The sequence below is a fragment of the Mastacembelus armatus genome, chromosome 4, assembly GCF_900324485.2.
Source record: "Mastacembelus armatus chromosome 4, fMasArm1.2, whole genome shotgun sequence".
Classification (NCBI taxonomy): domain Eukaryota; kingdom Metazoa; phylum Chordata; class Actinopteri; order Synbranchiformes; family Mastacembelidae; genus Mastacembelus; species Mastacembelus armatus.
In genome coordinates this window covers 18,749,959-18,769,241 of record NC_046636.1, presented here as the reverse complement: position 1 = coordinate 18,769,241, position 19,283 = coordinate 18,749,959, and the positions used below count along the sequence as shown (strand labels likewise).

General features: G+C 40.0%; 1 protein-coding gene across 2 annotated transcripts in view; it reads right to left on the bottom strand.

Annotated features, from left to right (window-relative positions):
* Positions 1-19,283, bottom strand: part of farp2 (FERM, RhoGEF and pleckstrin domain protein 2) — a 28,982-nt gene that overhangs the window by 4,972 nt on the left and 4,727 nt on the right. The window contains exons 3-18 of one of the 2 annotated variants that reach the window (XM_026304965.1): positions 16,603-16,707; positions 14,804-14,846; positions 14,644-14,722; positions 14,102-14,199; positions 13,820-13,934; positions 8,858-9,005; positions 8,675-8,770; positions 8,406-8,569; positions 8,203-8,271; positions 8,008-8,065; positions 7,563-7,839; positions 2,306-2,490; positions 2,007-2,096; positions 1,321-1,454; positions 1,145-1,226; positions 817-1,054 (exon numbers count right to left, since the gene is read on the bottom strand). In XM_026304965.1, coding sequence (XP_026160750.1) covers positions 817-1,054; positions 1,145-1,226; positions 1,321-1,454; positions 2,007-2,096; positions 2,306-2,490; positions 7,563-7,839; positions 8,008-8,065; positions 8,203-8,271; positions 8,406-8,569; positions 8,675-8,770; positions 8,858-9,005; positions 13,820-13,934; positions 14,102-14,199; positions 14,644-14,722; positions 14,804-14,846; positions 16,603-16,707 — 1,981 coding nt within the window. The remainder of the gene's footprint in view (positions 1-816; positions 1,055-1,144; positions 1,227-1,320; positions 1,455-2,006; positions 2,097-2,305; positions 2,491-7,562; positions 7,840-8,007; positions 8,066-8,202; positions 8,272-8,405; positions 8,570-8,674; positions 8,771-8,857; positions 9,006-13,819; positions 13,935-14,101; positions 14,200-14,643; positions 14,723-14,803; positions 14,847-16,602; positions 16,708-19,283) is intronic. The other variant, XM_026304966.1, reaches the window with a different exon arrangement.

Sequence of the window (19,283 nt, the reverse complement as noted above, 5' to 3'; positions counted from 1 at the left end):
ACCTGCAATAACAGTAAATATGCATAGGAAGGCAGCCAAAACTCTTAAATATTTTATAAGTAGCCTGTTAATTTTATACCAGATACACTTACACAATGGTAACTTCTATGATGCAGAAGCATGGCAAAGAGTGAGGCAAACACTGTCTTATTTGATTTCACTGAATCTGTAACCCTTTGATTATCACCCCTGGTGGGTGCAATGTCATGCTCTGAACACAGATTTGTGCTGCATACACACTCATTTTCACCTTCCTGCATTCCATTCTTATCAATCACTTATTAATTAAATCATTATTCATTGAAAATTAGTTGTAAACAAGTGAAATAAAAAAAAAATCATGACATCTGCATGCTGAAGCTGTAGATAAATGTGGAGTTTGTCATGTATCTCACTATTATTACCAAATCTGACACACTGAACTCAGAAGACAAAAACAATGGTCACCACAGCATTAACTAAATAATTAGTTAACCATGTCATTTCAATACTTTGTTTGCTATGTAAACGTAAATATTTTCTATTTGATTTAATATAAAGCAAGTTTGTTTTAGTTGTCATTCAATGCATTACAGTGTAACATAATACAGGTGTGAGGGAGATATGTACATTTTTTCTCTAACATGCCTTTATCTACTTCCACCATCCTCCCCTTCACTCTTTATTGCTCACAAGATAAAGTGAATTTTAGAAAACTTAAAGATCGTGTCAGAATATAAAGTCTATAAGTGCCAAATGCTTAGTTTGATTTTGACAAAAAGGAAGTTTGCGTCTTATTCGCCAATGTCGTCAGCAGAAATGACTGAGAAACCTCACCCTTGCAGTCGTCGTGGTCACGGTGTGCAGGGGAATAATGCTTGCACAGTCTCTCCAGGATGAGTTTGTAGTGCATGAGGCGCTGGATGGGCTTGAGCAGGAATGTGTTGAGTGGCAGGTAACAGACCTTCTGCAGCTCAAACTCTTTGTACACAGTCTCCAGCTTCTTCAGCCTCTTGGTGGCTTTCTCCAGCTCCGTCAGCACTTCATCGTGTTTCTGTAGGTAGCTGGTGAACTCCTGAGGACAGCAAACATAAAATACAGGACATCGTGTTTAAAGACATAAAGGGAGGTGATGTTAATTCAAGACCTAGCAAAGGATTTTCACCTTAAGAGCGCACATGTTCCTCAGCATCACATCACCAATCCTCTGATAGTCCCCTTTGACATGAGCATTAGAGCGTCCCTCCCTGCGGAAAACAAATTTGTTCTTTTTTTAAGCTGCTGTCTTATTTGAGTCTTCCCTAGATCTCTTCACACACAAAACCCTGAAAGAGCGCCTACCAGAGAGCCAGCCTCTGGTCTAATTCCTTGAGGAATCCTCGGTGGAATTCATAGATGGGGTCGATGTTGGAGAAGAGGAGGGTCATCAGGCCTTCAGGCATGGCGTTGTCTTTGATGACAGCACTGCGGAACCACTTGAAGCACAAAGGGAGATGACATACACATTTTTCTCAATAAACACAAATATTATGTTTTCTTTACCCCAATATTAAAGAGAAGCTTTTATAAAGGTAGTAAGTTGCAAACTCAAATGATAAAACCATCTCAAAACGTTATAGATGTCTTCATTCATTGTTTATAAAACCCAACTGGGAAAGGAAGCACAAATAAAGCACACTATAGAGCGACCAGCTGAACGTCATGTTTTCCCTGTCGAGAAAATGTCAATTGTGGTGAAGACGTTCTTATATCTCTCTTTTTTCCTCTCTCTGTTAATATCTGTGTCCTTGTTCGCTTTTGTATGTTTTTTATTATTACCCTTCAAAAGCGAAAACGGCTGCATTTATATAGCACATAGATCTTTACAATTTGCCTATCATTCGCCGACACACGCACACGCGCGCACACACACGCACACACACACGCACACACGCACACACCTACCATGCAAGGTGTTGGCCTGACCATCTACAGAAATGTAGCTTTTTGTTGTGATAATTTTACATTAAAAGAAATGTACAACTCACCACAGTGATGACCTCTAGGTCTTTAAGGTACGTTCGCTCTGTGGTCAGAATCTCTTTGGCAATGAAGTAGGCCTTGTCGGTGGGAAACCGCTGAAAAAGAAGATTAATTAATTTTCAAAATGAAATCAGAGATCGCTAGCACTGCTACTCCAAGATAACATAAATATTCCTGTGGGAAAGCCACTTTTCCCTGCATTATAGTAACAGAAAGTTTGAAAAGTCCATCTCGTTCTAAATTACACAGCAGGTGAAAAGGGTTGTGAGGCGGGGGGTAGAAGGGTGGCATGTAAGCAGTGTACCTTCCTCCTGCCCTCCTCCTCCTCCTCTAGCCTGGCATTGCTGCCCACCTCACTCAGGATGGGGCTTTGCAGAGGTGATGGGGTCTGGCCCGGCAGGCTGAGGGTCGACATCTGGAAGGAGGGCGAGAGGCAGAGGGGACCCTTGGAGTTAAAGGGTGAGAGCTGAGGGCTGTCCACGACTGAATCTGTGGAGGAGAGATTACAAACTGTCCGTTATTAGTGTTTCAGGTCAAATACATTATCTTATAAGATGAGACGGTAAAAATTGGGAAATCACAAGGGTTAAAGAACTACCCAAACAGGCCAGACTTCTAAAATGGGTGGAGTTTAAGTCAACAACCATGCGCTCTAAACAAATTGGAACTTAGCAAAGTAGCATATTTGTAACAGTGCTATAGTATGCTGTATACAATAAAATTCCTTATCACGTAAACTGTTTATCCACGATTATCTTATATTCTCAGAGAAAACACAAAGGCCTCCACATTTCAACAAAAAACAAGTGGAACGGTTCATCACACACATTGACCACAAATAAAAGGGGAGACAACAGAGCAGACCAAGTAATGGTTCCCACATTTTCCCCCCTGCCATTGTTTTCAGAGCCTTCATCAAGAAGGACAAATGATTCACTGCCAACTTATACAAGCCTGATTCCATTTCAGACCACTGGCCCTGCCGCTTTTGTTCTGCCCGTGAGCTTTGCTACACAACAAATCGAGAGACAAAACATGCATATGAAACACTTGTCCATCCTCTTCACTGAGTCACAGGTCACCACAGCTGTTCTTCTACTTCTATTAGAGCGAATAAAAAGGAGTGGGGGAAGGCTGAGGCGGAGTAGTTTCTGCTCGACCCGGAAATAATTGCTCATGCAAGGACTTATCAGGAATGTGGTTTGTCTGGGGGGCAAATAGTTGTTTATAGTTCATCTGAAGTGCTCTGCAGGGAATGACAGGAGAGGGGAAAAGAGTGGTCATCAAGACTCCACAGCAGGAGGACTGATGGGGGTTTGCTGTGGAATGACTTGGCACGGTGCCTGTCCAAACAGGGAGCACACACACACACACACACTCAGTTGGAATTAGGGTGAGGAATCTTTGCACAAGTTTCACCCAACCCCCAACAGCATATCAGCCTGTTGCTTCAAATATAAAGGAAAACAACTGTGTGCTGATGTTTTGCAAGACTACAGAGGCTCCTTCTTCTAACCTTACTAAAGAGCACTCACTAGTAACAGGTTAATTGACTTCTCCAGATGGACATGTGATGCGCTCGTTCACAAAATAAGATGAATTGCTATAGTATGGGGTACTAAGGAGATCATTTGATTGAAAAGCATCTTAAGTTGGCCCTGGAGAGTTTCATTTCATTTTCAGAATATGAGGACAGAGCAACACACTACACACACTATTTTCAGTCTGGTATCTTAGTATGACCAACACAATCTCAGTAGATTCTTTCCTTACCTACACAGCTATAAGATTTTGGTCCAAGGACAGAGGGGGCACTAAAGTTTGTCTACATTAAAATAATATCCAACACCACTGAGCTTTCTGCTGAAGCAGTTTAAAAAAAGATTACATCACCATAGAGCCTTTGATTTCAGTCTGTGTCTCAAAAAAGAATGTTAAGTCTGACATTCATGGTACCCAAAAGTGATTACTTTATTCTTGAGAGTAAAACATACAAACATTAAGTACAGGCTGTTTATAATTAGTAAATATACAAGTTCAGGATTAAGTGATGATTACTTGAAGCCTAAGTGCAGTTAGCTTAGCTGGTTATAACTGTAAGCCCCTCATTAGTTAAATCTCAAGTTGAGATGTGGGAAGTATCATACGGCAAGAAAAGAATTAAGGTAAGCAATAAGAAAAAGAAAAGCCATCAATACAAACCCTTGATCAGATCAATCAACTCGACATGGTGTACTAAGTAACTGGTGGCATCTGAAACAAATAATCTTCCTCTCCTGGGTGACACAGAAACTGTCCACACTTGTGACTGTAGAGAGCTTTTCTTTGAGTGTTTTTATAAGGGAAAAAGGATATTTGCCATCCTTTGAAATGACAATGAGAACAGCTGTGAGTGTTCTGATTCACTAAAGAGGAAAATTCTTAATTTAAATTCCCCTTTCCCATGTAAATGGACGGGAAATGCCACTAGGCCACTGAAAAGTAAACAGGAACTTACACCTGAGATACTGACAGGATATTGCATTAAACCAGTAAAAGTAAGTGCTTTAAGGCACCACAGTGCAAGTGCTGCAAACAATAGAAAATTATGTTAACACATACAGAGAAGGCAAGCTTTGCAAAAGCTGAGTTAAATCTGCATTTGACCAGATCAAAGTCCAAGTAAAGTCAGACTCAAGTCAAAACTGTTTTAAGGGGGGGGGGGGACACACCAGTGAAGTAACAAAATACTACTGATTTGCATGATGTCAACATAGTATTAGTTTTTTTGTGTTGTATGGCACAAGTAAAAATAATTTCAAGCCTACCCCAGACTTGACAAGACCAGACACAATGAGGAACATATCTCTGATGCCTGGAGGTTGGGAAAAGATGATTTAAAAAAAAAAAAGCTTTGTACATGCAACTGATCACATGGCCACAAACTACTGTTCATTTTTCAATGTCAAATAACATCAAAAAAAGAAGAAAAAAAAGACTCCAGCTAATATGTAATAAGTACAGAAAAGTTAGTGTGCAAAAGACCCATGTTTCCTTCCAATAAAAAGAATACCACTGTTTTGGTATCATGAAAATAGCTGAAAGGCCACATGGCAGAAAAGAGACAAACCACAAAACAACAGCCTTTGCCATATACTGCTAACACAATAAAAGCCATCTACACCTACTCTGCCAAATGAGTCTCCTGAAGTCCCAATCACTGATGGTTTCACATGTTGAAAGGTGCTACATTGAGATGGTCTGCATTCTAACTTTTAATCATTAAGTACTACTGTATCAAAACACTGTTAAACTAAAGTCTTACATACTTGTAAGATCATACATTCATTTTGTGGAAAGTGGTGTTAAGAGTGTACTTAATGGCTCATTAGTACACTGCTAGTACATTCTTCAACTAAACATTAAGCAAAAATGATTTTTTTTTAAAAAATCCTTCAGACATCATGAACCTATGAGAATTTTAAGTACATGATGCCTAATTTTAAGTACATGATGCCTAATACACACTGGACTAGACTGATGTGAAGACTGATGATAACTGTGTCACCCCAGCAGATGTCACTGAGGCACACAAGTGCAAAAGGAAAAGCGGCTCCATGTAATTTAAAAAAAAAAAAAAAAAAAAAAAAGAGTCCTCTAAGGATCACTGAACCTGGACAATTGTTGGCTTCATTTTTACCCTGAGATTAGAGACGAATTAATGATTATCATCTACTGGTGAAATTATAATAATTTTGACAAAGTTTTCTTGTTCAGGAGGAACAGTAAAATACAAAGTAGTGTGGCATTATTATTGATAGTAGTTAGGTATGTGTTAAATAGTCTAAATTAGGTCATCAGATGTTTGCAGCTTTGATGAGAGATATAGTTCAAATATGGAAACAATCATCAAAACTCTACATACAAATGTCCTATAATTAGCTATATTTGAGCTTCATTAAAATGAAACTATTACGTTAGACAATCCAATTAAAAGATCTATGCAGAACATTGTCTTTCTGACATTCTGAGTTAAATTACGAACTCAGAAAGTGGCTAGGAGTGGCTAACTAGACATTCCTATGCTACCGTGTACATTAGTGTTCTAAAGAATGTAGAACCGATAATTAAAATAATAAGCCTCCAAAATAAAAGCTTTAAATGTCTTGCATTTTCTGAAATGTGGGATATACCCCAAAGGCATAGTTGCTTTCTCTAAATAGACAAAGATGAGAGAACTTAAAAAAGTCCAAGAAAAACTATCCCATCCAAGAAGTAAACTCCAAACTTACATAAAAGACAGGACTGATTAAACAATAAAGCACCACAACCTGACAATGGCATATATGGAACGGGAGATACTTTCCTCCACTTCTCAATAGAGAATTAAACATTACAAGCTACATACTACACTTCAACAGTGACTGGAATGAAGGCTGTTTGAAACTATCTGGCGAGCTATGAGCGTTACAATTTCAACACCGTGCAACCATGTTTGTTACTAGCTGTTTTTTGAAGGTTAAACAGCTTTATTAAAGTCAAAAGTGGTTAAACTGTATTATTACTATGCTGTTGTTGCTGTTAATTAAACAATGACAAGTGGTTTAACTACAATTTAGACAACCCTGGACTAAGTCTTCAAGTGCTGTAAGGATATGTGCTTTACATTTTAATATGAGGGGATCCAGGGGGGTCTGATAGTGCCAGGGCTTGCAGGTTGTGGCACTGAAGGAGGAATCCCTCGATTCCACTGTTCCCTGTCAGTGGATTACTGTAAAACAGGTTCTGCTCAGGGGGGAGGACGCTGTCAGAGCCCCAGTCAGAGTCTGAATCAGAGCTGCCGTTCCCAGAGCCCTCAGTGGCTGTGGGCGGGTAGCTGAGTTGCTCGAGCTGCTCTACCAGGTCACTGAACTGCACAGCAGAGCTGCTCTCAGAGCGCACGGAGTATGCTGGGAAGTTGACCATTGAGCTAGCCTCGGACTGGATGTCAGAGCCTGGCAGGCGAAGTGAGGAAGAGTCAGGGCCTCCATAGCCCACTGACATGGACTCACCTGCAGAGCTGAGCCCCAGGTTGTCCAAGGAACTACACTCAGAGCGGTTATTAACCAATGAGCTGGTCTCAGAATGACCAACAATGCTATCAGAGAAGGGATGGTCATTCCCATTCAGGTCTTCAATACCCACACTAAAGATCCTATTTTTTCTGAGATTAGACTTCTCCACATAATCAAACTGATCTACTTTATCATCAAGCCCATAGGAGTAGGCCTCAGCACCTCCGCCATAAAAGGAAATCTCAGTGGGATCATCATCTATGAACTCTTCGCTGACATGCAACGGTGAGCTAGACATTGAGAACATGGGATTTTGTTTTGTGCGCAAAATCTCCACCTCAAAGGCCTCAGGTGTAAGAACCCCCTTTCTCTTCCCTCCACCCCCTCCCACTGAACACCCAGTTCCCCTTCTCCCACCAAGCTCATTATCCTCATTGCCATTTTTGGACGGCTGTGATTGGGAAGTGCCACTCTCTACACACACAAACAAGGGGCTGCAGTGTCCTGCTGCCTGATTACTAGGGGCACCTTGAAAAGTGTAGTGAGGTGGGGAGGCAGCCTTGACAGGTTCTTCCTTCGGAGGACTCGAGGGCCTGGGAGCTTGCATTGGGGACTGATGCTGCTGCTGCTGGTGGTTCTGGTGCTGCTGGGGAGGCACAGGAGACTGGCTGATTGTTGAGAAAAGCTGGGGCTGAGGTTGGATTTCTGTTCGTGGGAGGATGCCAGAGATGTGTGCTGGGTGGGAGGACACAACAGTGGATGAAGGGCAGCCTGGGGCCCTGAGACTGTCATTGAATGACAAGCTCTAAAATGATTCAGAGACATAACAAGAAAAAGGAAAAAGAGAAAAAAGGAAGCAGAAAGTAATAAAAAAATCAGAAGAATTGTGTAAGTTTATCCATTAGAGTACAATATATGGAACATTTTTGTTTCATTTACTACACAAATCTATCAACACTGTAGTTTCACTGACCTGTTTTGGCACATCTGTTGCTAGGGATCGAGTAGACATTCGTATTTTACTGTTCCTCCTGAACAAGAGAACTTTATGTCAGGATTACTATAATAAATACAGTGTGGAAACATTTCAGTCAAGCCTTAAGAATTAGAAAGGCAAACAACTAGTCTTTCTGATAAAGAGTATATACGAGTGTATGGAAACACAAACCTCTGGTAAGGTGTTCTCTTTGCACCATTCTCCCTCACATACTCCACAAGTTGTTTCTGCGTTCTTCCACTGACAGAAAGAGCTTTGAATTACTAAACACTGAATATGAAACAATGAAACATGTTTTATTGTTCAACAGCACAAGAAACCTGAGGTTTCCTATAAGCAGGCCTTAAAGATGATTGGTGTGTTTGCTTTTATACCTGTATCTGAAGGAAGAGCCTCTAGTGAAGAGAATAGCTTTGGATTTGGGTTGAGGTTGGTCAAACAAACGGAAAAACGAGTGGTACTCCACACAGATCTTCCAAAAGATTTTACACTCATCTCGACTGGCCATCATAAACTCTAAAGTATCTTGATGGGGGCCCTTAAACAAAATAAAAAAGACAGAAAATGAAAACACGGTGAGCTTGGACACTTAATTTCTGATGCACAGATATTTTTGGACAATAATCTCTTTATTAATACATACATGAACCTCTGGGTGGAGTTTGATCAGGAACCGCTTTCTCTTGAAGCTAAGTTTCCGAATCTTGGACCAGTTAAAGGTATTTATTTTTGTGTGGCCCTGTTATCAAGAGAAAGAATCAATCTTCAGCAAAACTGTTAGAAAGGGTCACTTTCAGAAAGACAGCAGGTATGACAGCACCATCACCTGAAAAACCTGAAGGCCCATATGAGCGACAGCCAGATTGATCTTGGTGCCCTCTCTATCAGCAGCTGGGTGGAAGCGGACGCCATACATCTCCAATTTACGTGCAATCTCCAGGATTTGAAAATCTGATTCAGCAGGAGTCTGGCCCCTGGAGAAGACAGTTTAGCAAAAAGATAAACAGTTGTAAGTAACATGTCATCTTTACTCTGTTCTTGAAATACAAAGGAAGCTTTCACAATAAAACTAAAACTACCTGCTGGTTTGCAAAGTCTTATCCTTTATTCCACATTTAGCCCAGCTGATAAAATATGCTCTAGAAATATTCCTGTCTGTGAAAAACACACTCATCTGATATCTTAATGCATTTTTGGTGTATGCAATTTTACTATATTGCTTGCAACAAGAAAAAAAACTTTGCACTTTATGCTTTAGAATAACTACCTGCCAAAAACTAACAATTAGGTTATTTAATTAACTGGCAATAAAGAGTCAGAGCCTTCACTCTTCTAAGAGTACAATTTGATAATGTACTTGGCTGTAGACACCAGTGGGCTGCACATCAAACTGAATAATCAGCAATACTGAAAAGTTAATTTTGAGTCTGATTCTTCTCTATATACAGTACCAAAAAAAAAAAAAAAAGTGTTCCTCAAGCCAAAAGATCCACTAATCCGTTCTCCAAACTTTATTTTTGTTTTGCCACATACAGTGCAAACAATGACTGTATCACATCTCATATACTGAGTGGTATGACCCTAAATCCCTTATAACTTCGAGGATTTCACAGGTATTATCTAAAACCATGTGATTACAAACAAACAGCATGTTAGGAAGACATATCCATCCAATCGTCACCACATTCTAATTTTGTTCATCCCTTAAGCAGTGAAATCTCCTTAGGGCCCTCCCTGCCCCACTGGCCTTATGGCTAATAGATCACCCAGAGCAGGGGATTAGGGGGGGAACTCACTGCATGTGCTTCCACGGCAACAGTCTTTAAAGCCACCTAATACATGGTGTTAAAAAGAAACCCTGTTGGTCATAGGATAGACCTGTGCTAACAAGCAGCCTGGTGGTGGGAAAAGTGCAGTAGGTTTTGTGAGAGTCTGGGCTCTGATAAGGGTAAACCCCCTCATTATGGCTGTTTAGTAAGATTACACAGTAATCAGTTCAACTACATCATCACAGTGAACACTAAACATTTGTAAACTGTTTCTAAACTTCAAAAATTATTATTTATAGCTTTTATGGGATTTAATTTTGAATTTGAGGTGGTCCATAACTTTTAGAAGTGACAATGTGTAAACTCAGAATTAAAGGTTTGATTAAAATGTTGATGAAAAAGTTCAGCAAAGAGAAGAGTCACAATTAATACAGTCCAGACCTTCAAACCACACACAGACACTGAGTGAAACAAAATATTTGAGTTTACTAAATGGGTTGTTGCTTTCATTTAGGTATCAGAGAGTAACAACAAACAAACCAGGTGAAAATGTATGTGTGTATTTAACAAAATGGAGTGATTACTTGAAACAAAATAGTCTCTCAAATTTGGTAAAAGTGTAAGTCAACATGATGTATGTCAGTGGTGAGTTAGTGTATTATTTCTCATTGACGTTATTCTTCCTTAGTGTTATTGCAATTATGGCATCATCATTTGTATTTCCACTATATCTGCACACTGTGACAGTCCCTATCTTCAAACAAGCTGTAACAATGCCCATTAACTGGCTTCACATGCGGTCACTAGCAGAAAGTAATGAATCGCAGTCTTAATACACCAAAGTGGGTTACTGTATACTCAATCTTTTAAAATAATTTTAAAAAATGTGTAATATACTTCTACTGCTTTTGAATTAAGTATTTTAACTTCAAACAGTTAAAGTATAATACTATATTATACAACCACATGGGGGCACAATCCAGTGTCTTCATGTGCTGGTCCCAAGTCTGGGTAAATGCAGAGGGTTGTGTCAAGAGGGGCATGCGATGTAAAATTTAAGCCAAATCAAACATGTGAATCACAAATATGACTTCCATACCGGATCGGTCGCGGCCCAAGTTAACGACCACCACTGGTGCTGCTGACTTATAGAGTGCAAGTGGAAATTGGACTACTCTTGGTCGAAGAAGGAGAGGAGGAAGGCGTGTTCGTGGGCAAAGACAGAAGAGGAAGGGCAGGAGTGTAGGACTTAAAGTAGGGACTTTAAATGTAGGGACTTTGTCAGCAAAAACTGGCTGTTGGCTGATATGGAGAGAAGAAAGGTGGATATCTTGTGTGTTCAGGAGACCAGGTGGAAAAGTAACAAGGCCTATAGATTAGGAGCAGGGTTCAAGCTGTTTTATCATGGTGTGGATGGAAAGAGGAATGGTGTAGGAGTTATCCTGAAGGACGATTTTGCTAGCAATGTTCTGGAGGTGAAGAGAGTGTCAGATAGGGTGATGAGTCTGAAGCTGCAAGTTGAAGGTGTGATGTTGAATGTTGTCAGTGGTTATGCCCCACAGGCAGGATGAGAGTTAGAAGAGAAGGAGAAATTCTGGAGGGAGATGGATGAGGTGATCCAGGGTATCCCTAGTGGTGAGAGAGTGGTGACTGGGGCAGACTTCAACAGACATGTTGGTGAGGGAAACAGAGGTGACGAGGAAGTGATGGGTAAGTTTGGTATGCAGGACAGAAATGCAGAAGGACAGATGGTGGTAGACTTCGCAAAAAGGATGGAAATGGCTGTAGTTAACACATTTTTCCAGAAAAGGGAGGAGCATAGGGCGACATATAAGAAGAGTGTACACAAATCATGTGCATAGGATGGTGGTGTGTAGGGTGACTCTGGTGGTGAGGAAGATTAGGAGGACAAGGGCAGAGCAGAAGACCAAGTGGTGGAAGTTGAAAAAGGAAGAGTGTTGTGTGGCTTTCAGGGAGGAGGTGAAACAGGCTCTGGGAGGTCAGGAGGTTCTTCCAGATGACTGGACAGCTACAGCTAAAGTGATCAGGGAGACAGGTAGGAGGGTACTTGGTGTGTCATCTGGAAAGGGGAAAGCAAATAAGGAGACTTGGTGGTGGAATGAGGAAGTTCAGGCGTGTGTTAAGAGGAAAAGGTTAGCTAAGAAGAAGTGGGATACAGAGGACAGACGAGAACAGACAGGAGGTCAGGGAGATGCAGCGTAAATTGAAGATAGAGGTGGCAAAGGCCAAACAAAGGGTGTATGAGGATTTATATGATAGGTTGGACACTAAGGAGGGAGAGGTGGATTTGTACAGGTTGACAAGGCAGAGAGACAGAGATGGGAAGGATGCATAGCAGGTTAGGGTGATTAAGGACAGGGATGGAAATGTGTTGACAGGTGCCTCAAGTGTGATGGAAAGATGGAAGGAATACTTTGAAGAGTTGATGAATGAGGAAAATGTTAGAGAGCACAGAGTAGAAGAGGTGACTGCTGTGGAGCAGGAAGTAGCAAACATCAGTAAGGATGAAGTGAGGAAGGCGTTGAAGAGGATGAAGAGTGGAAAGGCAGTTGGTCCTGACGACATACCTGTGGAGGTATGGAAGTGTTTAGGGGAGGTGGCAGTAGAGTTTTTGACTGGGCTACTCAACAAGATCTTGGAGAGTGAGAGGATGCCTGAGGAATGGAGGAGAAGTGTACTGGTGCCCATCTTTAAGAACAAGGGAGACGTGCAGAGTTGTGGAAACTACAGAGGAATAAAGCTAATGAGTCACACAATGAAGTTATGGGAAAGAGTAGTAAAGTGAGTGAGTAAGTGAGCATTTGTGAGCAGCAGTATGGTTTCATGCCAAGAAAGAGAACCACAGATGCAATATTTGCTTTAAGAATGCTGATGGAGAAGTACAGAGAAGGCCAGAAGGAGCTGCATTGTGTCTTTGTAGATTTGGAAAAAGCATATGACAGGGTGCCGAGAGAGGAGCTGTGGTTTTGTATGAGGAAGTCTGGAGTGGCAGAGAGGTATGTTCGACTGGTCCAGGACATGTATGAGAGCTGTAAGACAGTGATGAGGTGTGCTGTAGGGGTGACAGAGTAGTTCAAGGTGGAGGTGGGACTGCACCAAGGATCGGCTTTGAGCCCCCTTCTTGTTTGCTGTGGTGATGGACAGGCTGACAGATGAGGTTAGACAGGAATCTCTGTGGACCATGATGTTTGCAGATGACATTGTCATCTGTAGTGAGAGCAGGGAGCAGGTGGAGGAAAATCTAGAGAGGTGGAGGTTTGCTCTGGAAAGGAGATGAATGAAGCCTAGCCACAGAAAAACAGAGTACATGTGTGTAAATGAGAGGGACTCAAGTAGAACGGTGAGGTTACAGGGAGTAGAGGTGAAGAAGGTGGAGGATTTTAAGTACCTAGGGTCAACAGTCCAGAGAAACGGAGAGTGTGGAAAAGAAGTGAAGAGAGTACATCAGAGGGACAGCTCATGTTAGATGTTTTGGAGAAAAGGCCAGGGAAGCCAGATTGAGATGGTTTGGACATGTTCAGAGGAGGGACAGTGAATACATTGGTAAAAGGATGCTGAGGTTAGAGCTGCCAGGAATGAGGCCTAGAAGAAGACTATGAGGAGGTTCTTGGATGTAGTGAAGGAGGACATGAGGATAGTTGGTGTGGGTGTGGAGGATACAGAGGATAAGATTAAATTGAGGCAGATGATTCGCTGTGGCGACCCCTGAAGGGAGCAGCCGAAAGGAAAAGAAGACTATATTATGCAAAATTACTATATTTAAAGCAGTATCTGCTCAAGAGTAAAATAAACAATGAAAAAATTGTAACTAATAACAGAGTTAGCTCTGACTTTGTTAGTGAGATAACAGAAAGCCTGCTAACTATCTGACATTCTTCAGATGTGACTTCTTTCAGCAGGTTTATAACAGCAAGTAATATGCAAATATCCTAAACCAGAATGTAACCATAATGTAAACATAAAATGAGGTGTAGGACGGACCAAAAGAAGTGACTTACAGATGCCTCCGGTGGAGCTCCATGATCCTCTCTTGCACCTTCTCTTGGTAAGGCAACAGCTTGTTCATCCTCAAGAAGTCCCTGTCTGCAATGTCATCATAGTCACCAATCTCCGCTGTGGTTTATGGAGGAAGAGAAAAAACATCAGTTTTGACCTGCTAAAAGATAAGCCTCTGTATGTTCTGGATAGATGGTATAATATGTGTACAGTGTATTGCCACATTCAAATAAACACCAAATACATACAATTTAATTAAGCAAATATTGCATCTTAAAACATACACTGGACAAGGTGAGAGGCCAGCAATGCTCCAGTATTTTCTGTACAGATCAACCTGCCCTCCATCAGATCCCTTTTCATCTGCAGTGAGAATAAGTACCTATAGAAAATACAAGCACAGAGGCTTAGTGTCCATCTGTTTAGTTTCACAAGAGGTAAATAAACACAAACTGTACTTATCACAGATTAATTTACTGGAAGTGTCTTTAGGACAGTTAAATGTCATATAACAGAACAGAAAACTGGCTCAGAGATTCACATATGATTGTTTAAACATAAGAATACACAAGGCCAGATTTTACCATAATGAAAACCTGGCATTGTAATTTGGGTGTTGTTAAACTAAAACAAACAAGCATTGAGGTGTTATACCTTACTGACTGGAGCAAAGAATTTCAAAAACATTTTGCAAAGACAAATACTACAATGCCATGAAAACCATCTGTGGGCTACTGAAAGAAAATAAAATCTGTTTAGTTTCTAACGCCCCTCTACACAGGCATGAGATAAATGTTATATCCAGTAGGAAATTACAGTCGCTGACCTTGTGTACTCCTCCTGCAGCTGACCAGGGTCTGGAGGAAAGAATTTCACTGACAGTCTAAACAGCGTATTTGCTGGTCCTGAAAAACATGTAAATACATTATCAACACAACACACATTTTCATTTAGTGGAATTTGAGTTCATATTTGAGCAAACTTACTTCTGACTTGTTTCATAATGGGTTTTGTGGGTTCTAGCCAAACCTAAAGGAAAAGTAGAAGTTAAATAGCATCATCTTCAGAATGTTATGAGCTTTTTTTTACAAAAATTAACAGGTGGTGACAGCTCTATCTCAAAGACCTTCCTTACTACTCTGTTTTTACACTGTGTCAGTGTCTAAACATAGCAGAGCAATGTCACAATTTTGTTTCAACACAGTGTTGTGGGCAAAAACTGACTCACTATAAGAGCCTGCTTGCCTTATTACATCTGGGCTTGATTGGGAGAGGAATGTGCTAGATCGAGACAGATATACTGAGAAATTGGTATCAGCTGATATTTGCCTAAATTCTTTTCTCAGCGTGTAGTTTCATATATGCAGGGCAGCAAAACAAATTGAGTTAAATTAAAGACACTCGACCTGATAATTATAGCAACAACAATAAGGTGATTAAACAGTCAATCGCCAGAAAATTATCTGAGTACTGATTAATTAATGAAACAAATTCACTGCATTTGATGGTTCATGATTCTCCAATGTGATTATTTGTTGCTTTTCCTAGTTTTACTTTACTTAACGCTGAACTTCTTTGGAGGTCAAACCGATGCCACACTGGGTAAAGCGCTTCAAATAGCTTTTGTCTGACCAACATTTTCAAAGCCAACAATCTTTAATTTACTATCACTTTCAAGAAAAATCCTCACAATTGATGACTGAAATAAAGAGCATTTTCACTGGAGAAATGACTCTAAACAGTTGATCAACTTTTCCAGGGGAGGGCAATCCATGTTCCTCAAGGGCCACTGCCCTGCTTGTTTTCCAACTATCCTTGCCCTACCCACTGCTGATTACCTGGATCAGGTTTGTGGAGCCAATTAGAACCTGGAAGATACCATCTCAGATGAGAGAGGAGTGTGGGATAGTTGGAAAACAAGCAGGGCAGTGGCCCTCAGTGCCCATACGTGGCCTATACTAATTGTTTCAGTTGAAATATGTTGTCAATTGTAATTTTTTGTTGAACTATAACCAAACAGCAAAATAATTCTATTCATTTCATTAGTATGTCATGTAGTCCTCTAAAATGACATTAGCATCCAAACCCTAAGGACTAGTCAGGACAAGCAAGAATCTCTTAAATATCAGTTTATATTAGGTCACCAGCAGTTCAGGGTTAAAACGTACTTAGACTGCTTTCAGATACTCAAGAGTACCTAACATTGCATAACAATAGTCAGTAATCTCCTTTAAAAGCCAAATGCAGAGCAACAACAGTGCTACATATGCAGTATGGTTTTCACTGCTCAGGCAGCTGAACATATATACGAGCTAAAAGGCCACAGGGTCTTAAGAAACTAACACTGGCTCCATTCTCTTTGAAGAAGAATTGTGTTTCATAACTCTATTTTACAAAAAGCTTCAAGGTGGTCTTAAATTCCACTTATGCTTCTGGAAGAATAAAACAATGGAAAATCTGACATTTGTATATGGGCACTTGTGCCAGACCAGTTAAAAATATTCCTTGATTATATACTGCTGAAATCCAGTAAAAACAATACTACCTCCTTGTTTGCAGTGTTGTAGAAAACTAAAGAGCGACCAAGTAGCTGAGAAATGACAGACAGAGATCTTGTTCCCTGACTCAAGTCTTGTTATCATCAAACTGTGACATTTGACCTTTAGCATGCTGCTGTCCTTTGCTCGTCTGTACTTAACTGACACTTATAATTAATGTGTATGTCAGTTCCTGGATATTCAATGGGCTGTTTCAAACAGGAAAGAGCAGTTGCTGATGTACATACCCAGTTCATCTGCATGTTCTGAAACTCGAGGCCAAAGTAATCACTCTCTATGAGGTTGCCTCTGTGGAAAACCTCAGTGAGGAGAGGCTGTCCAAGAGCTTTAGGCTGAAAGAAAAAAAAAAAAAAAAAAAAAAAAAAAAAAAAAAAAAAAAAACAGAATAATGGATCCTTATTTTCATCACTGTGTCAACACCAAGATCGTAGTCCACCAATAACATAATGTCAGTGGTATAACAAATTGTATTGTTTTGACTTTAGAGCTAACAATATTACTTGTACAACAGCATAAATGACTACCAGAAAGGAATATGGAAACATTAATTTTTGCTTAGGCTGACGCGAGGAAGGACATGCTGGTGTTTCAAGTGTCTGTCTATGTGATGCAGAAAATATTTAGCATCTGTAAATGATCCACTTCACTGTGTGTTTTATGACCACATATGTTCCATCTGTCAATTCAGATAATCTCTTGTATTACAATGAGCAAGTAAACTGCAAAAATGTGTCCTACAGAGTGTTTACCTCTGTCTGTCCAGGAACACAGCACAGAAAAGTCACAAGCAAGAAATCTGCCGAAGTGTGTATTCCCAACGTTCTGGGAATTGTATTCACTAAACGAAGAACTAATTACTATGTACTAAGAACATACTGTACTTGAGGTTTGGAATCCAAGCCTGTGACTTTTTGAGAAAATTACAGCCTGAAACATCTGGTTGTAATGTAAAATTGTATTTTTAAAAGCCTTATAAAAATAACTTCTTTGCATTCGCTGAACTAAAGTGTTACAATTTGAAGAGTGTGAGGAGATTTACTCTAGTCTTTCTATTAATTTAATACAATCAGATGCTCTGTGTACACAAAAATATGTACATTGTAGGTGAAACCTACAGACGCAACATCCATAAATTCAGGAATTTGGTGTAAAATCCCCTTTTTTCCGGACATTTACAGTGTCTGATTACAGCCAGTCTCAACCAGGGAACATAAACTGGTGTGTTAAAATACTTAGTCTGGGTTGTCTTTGAGTGCAGGCCAAACATACTATTCAGACAGCATCAGTAAGTATTCAACATGCATCAGCGGCCAAATGTAAGGAACATTTTGAGGTAGTTTGACTCGTTCAGCGTGAATGCCAGTCAATGAAATCATATAGTGAGCAGACGTAACCAGTGTCTGAAGTGCTTTGACAAAGCAGTTATTTGAGAAAAACCTAATCTTCTCTGTGGATAAAACATTTCTATACAAGAACCGTATTTTTGTTTTTATGTTTGCCCTTTAAGGATTTCAACATAAGCCACTTTCAGTTGTAATTCAGTATAAAACAAGGGTAAATTCAGACTAACGTTTGTATAAACTGCATTAATTTTACTGAAAACAAAATCCAATGGCAGATTAGAATACACTAAGAATAAGTACAGTTTTTTGCCCTTAGTGTAGTAGTCATGAGCAAACTACAATGTTGACTTTCAGAGGCCCCTCCTTTGTTATTCATTAACCCTCTGCAGGAATGTCAAACTGCATTCATGGCACTCTAGTCTAGAGGGAGAGTAAAATCCTCAACTTAACCTTCCACAGTCTGACAAAGCATGATAACATCTTCACACAGATCTAATGGTCCCAGAAAGCTATCCAAAAGAACGAGTTACACAAAACGCATCCAGCATCATTTTTACATGATATTTCATCACAATACAGACCTGTTCAACTAACATCCACTTATTGCTGACTATACTGGGCTATTACACCACATAGTGATCATACCAATCAAAGGATACTACAAACAGATATAACAATGCTTGGAATTTCTGCATTTAAGAATAGTAAAGCGTGAGGATGGAGAAATAATGCCATGTGACAAAGGGCACACAAAATTGTCAAGAAAACACTGTGACATGCATCTTATCCAGGTTGATGACATTTTCTTCCTGATCTTAAAGTTTAATAGTTCTGCCAAAATTCAATTTCCATTAACAGACTGATATTAACCAACAATTGGTTTAATTGTTTAAAATATTTATCTGACAAACATGCCAGATATGTCCTGGTTTCAGATGATAATTTTCTGCCTTTCTCTGCTTCATATTATAACAAATAAACATTTTGGACAACTACACAACCAACATAACTGTTTGAAGCAGCCCTACACATTGCATTAGTGAGTTCTGACAAAGTAATGAATCATCACATCTCAATTTAGATGACAAATAATTATTTCCCATTTTGGGGGTTGTAAATATCTTCCAAAAGCACAAATTTCTATTCCAAAATACTCCTGTGAAATTAGTAAAAATTCAGGTATTTTATTTACATCCAACAATGTCTTCAACCATAATTTGCTACCTCAAGGTCTATATAACATTTTAACTTCAAGCACATCTGTGACAGCCAGATCATGTTCAGTTTGTTCACACCCAACGAGTGGAATGAACCACAGTCTCCACCATTAAGGCAGGTCAGTGGGTCACCCAATCAAGCTCTGAAAGCAGCAAGGATTATGACAAACAGATGTTTCTCTGGGGCACAAATCTCCCTGTGTGTGTGTGTGTTTTCTATGATTTGGTGGACAAATTAAAGGCAATGGGTAGAATTAGGTTTAGGCAGAAGTTACGTTAAGGGGTAGGGTGTAGTTGTGACGGTTATGGTTGGACTTAGGGGTTAGGGAATGTATTACGTCTAAGTGT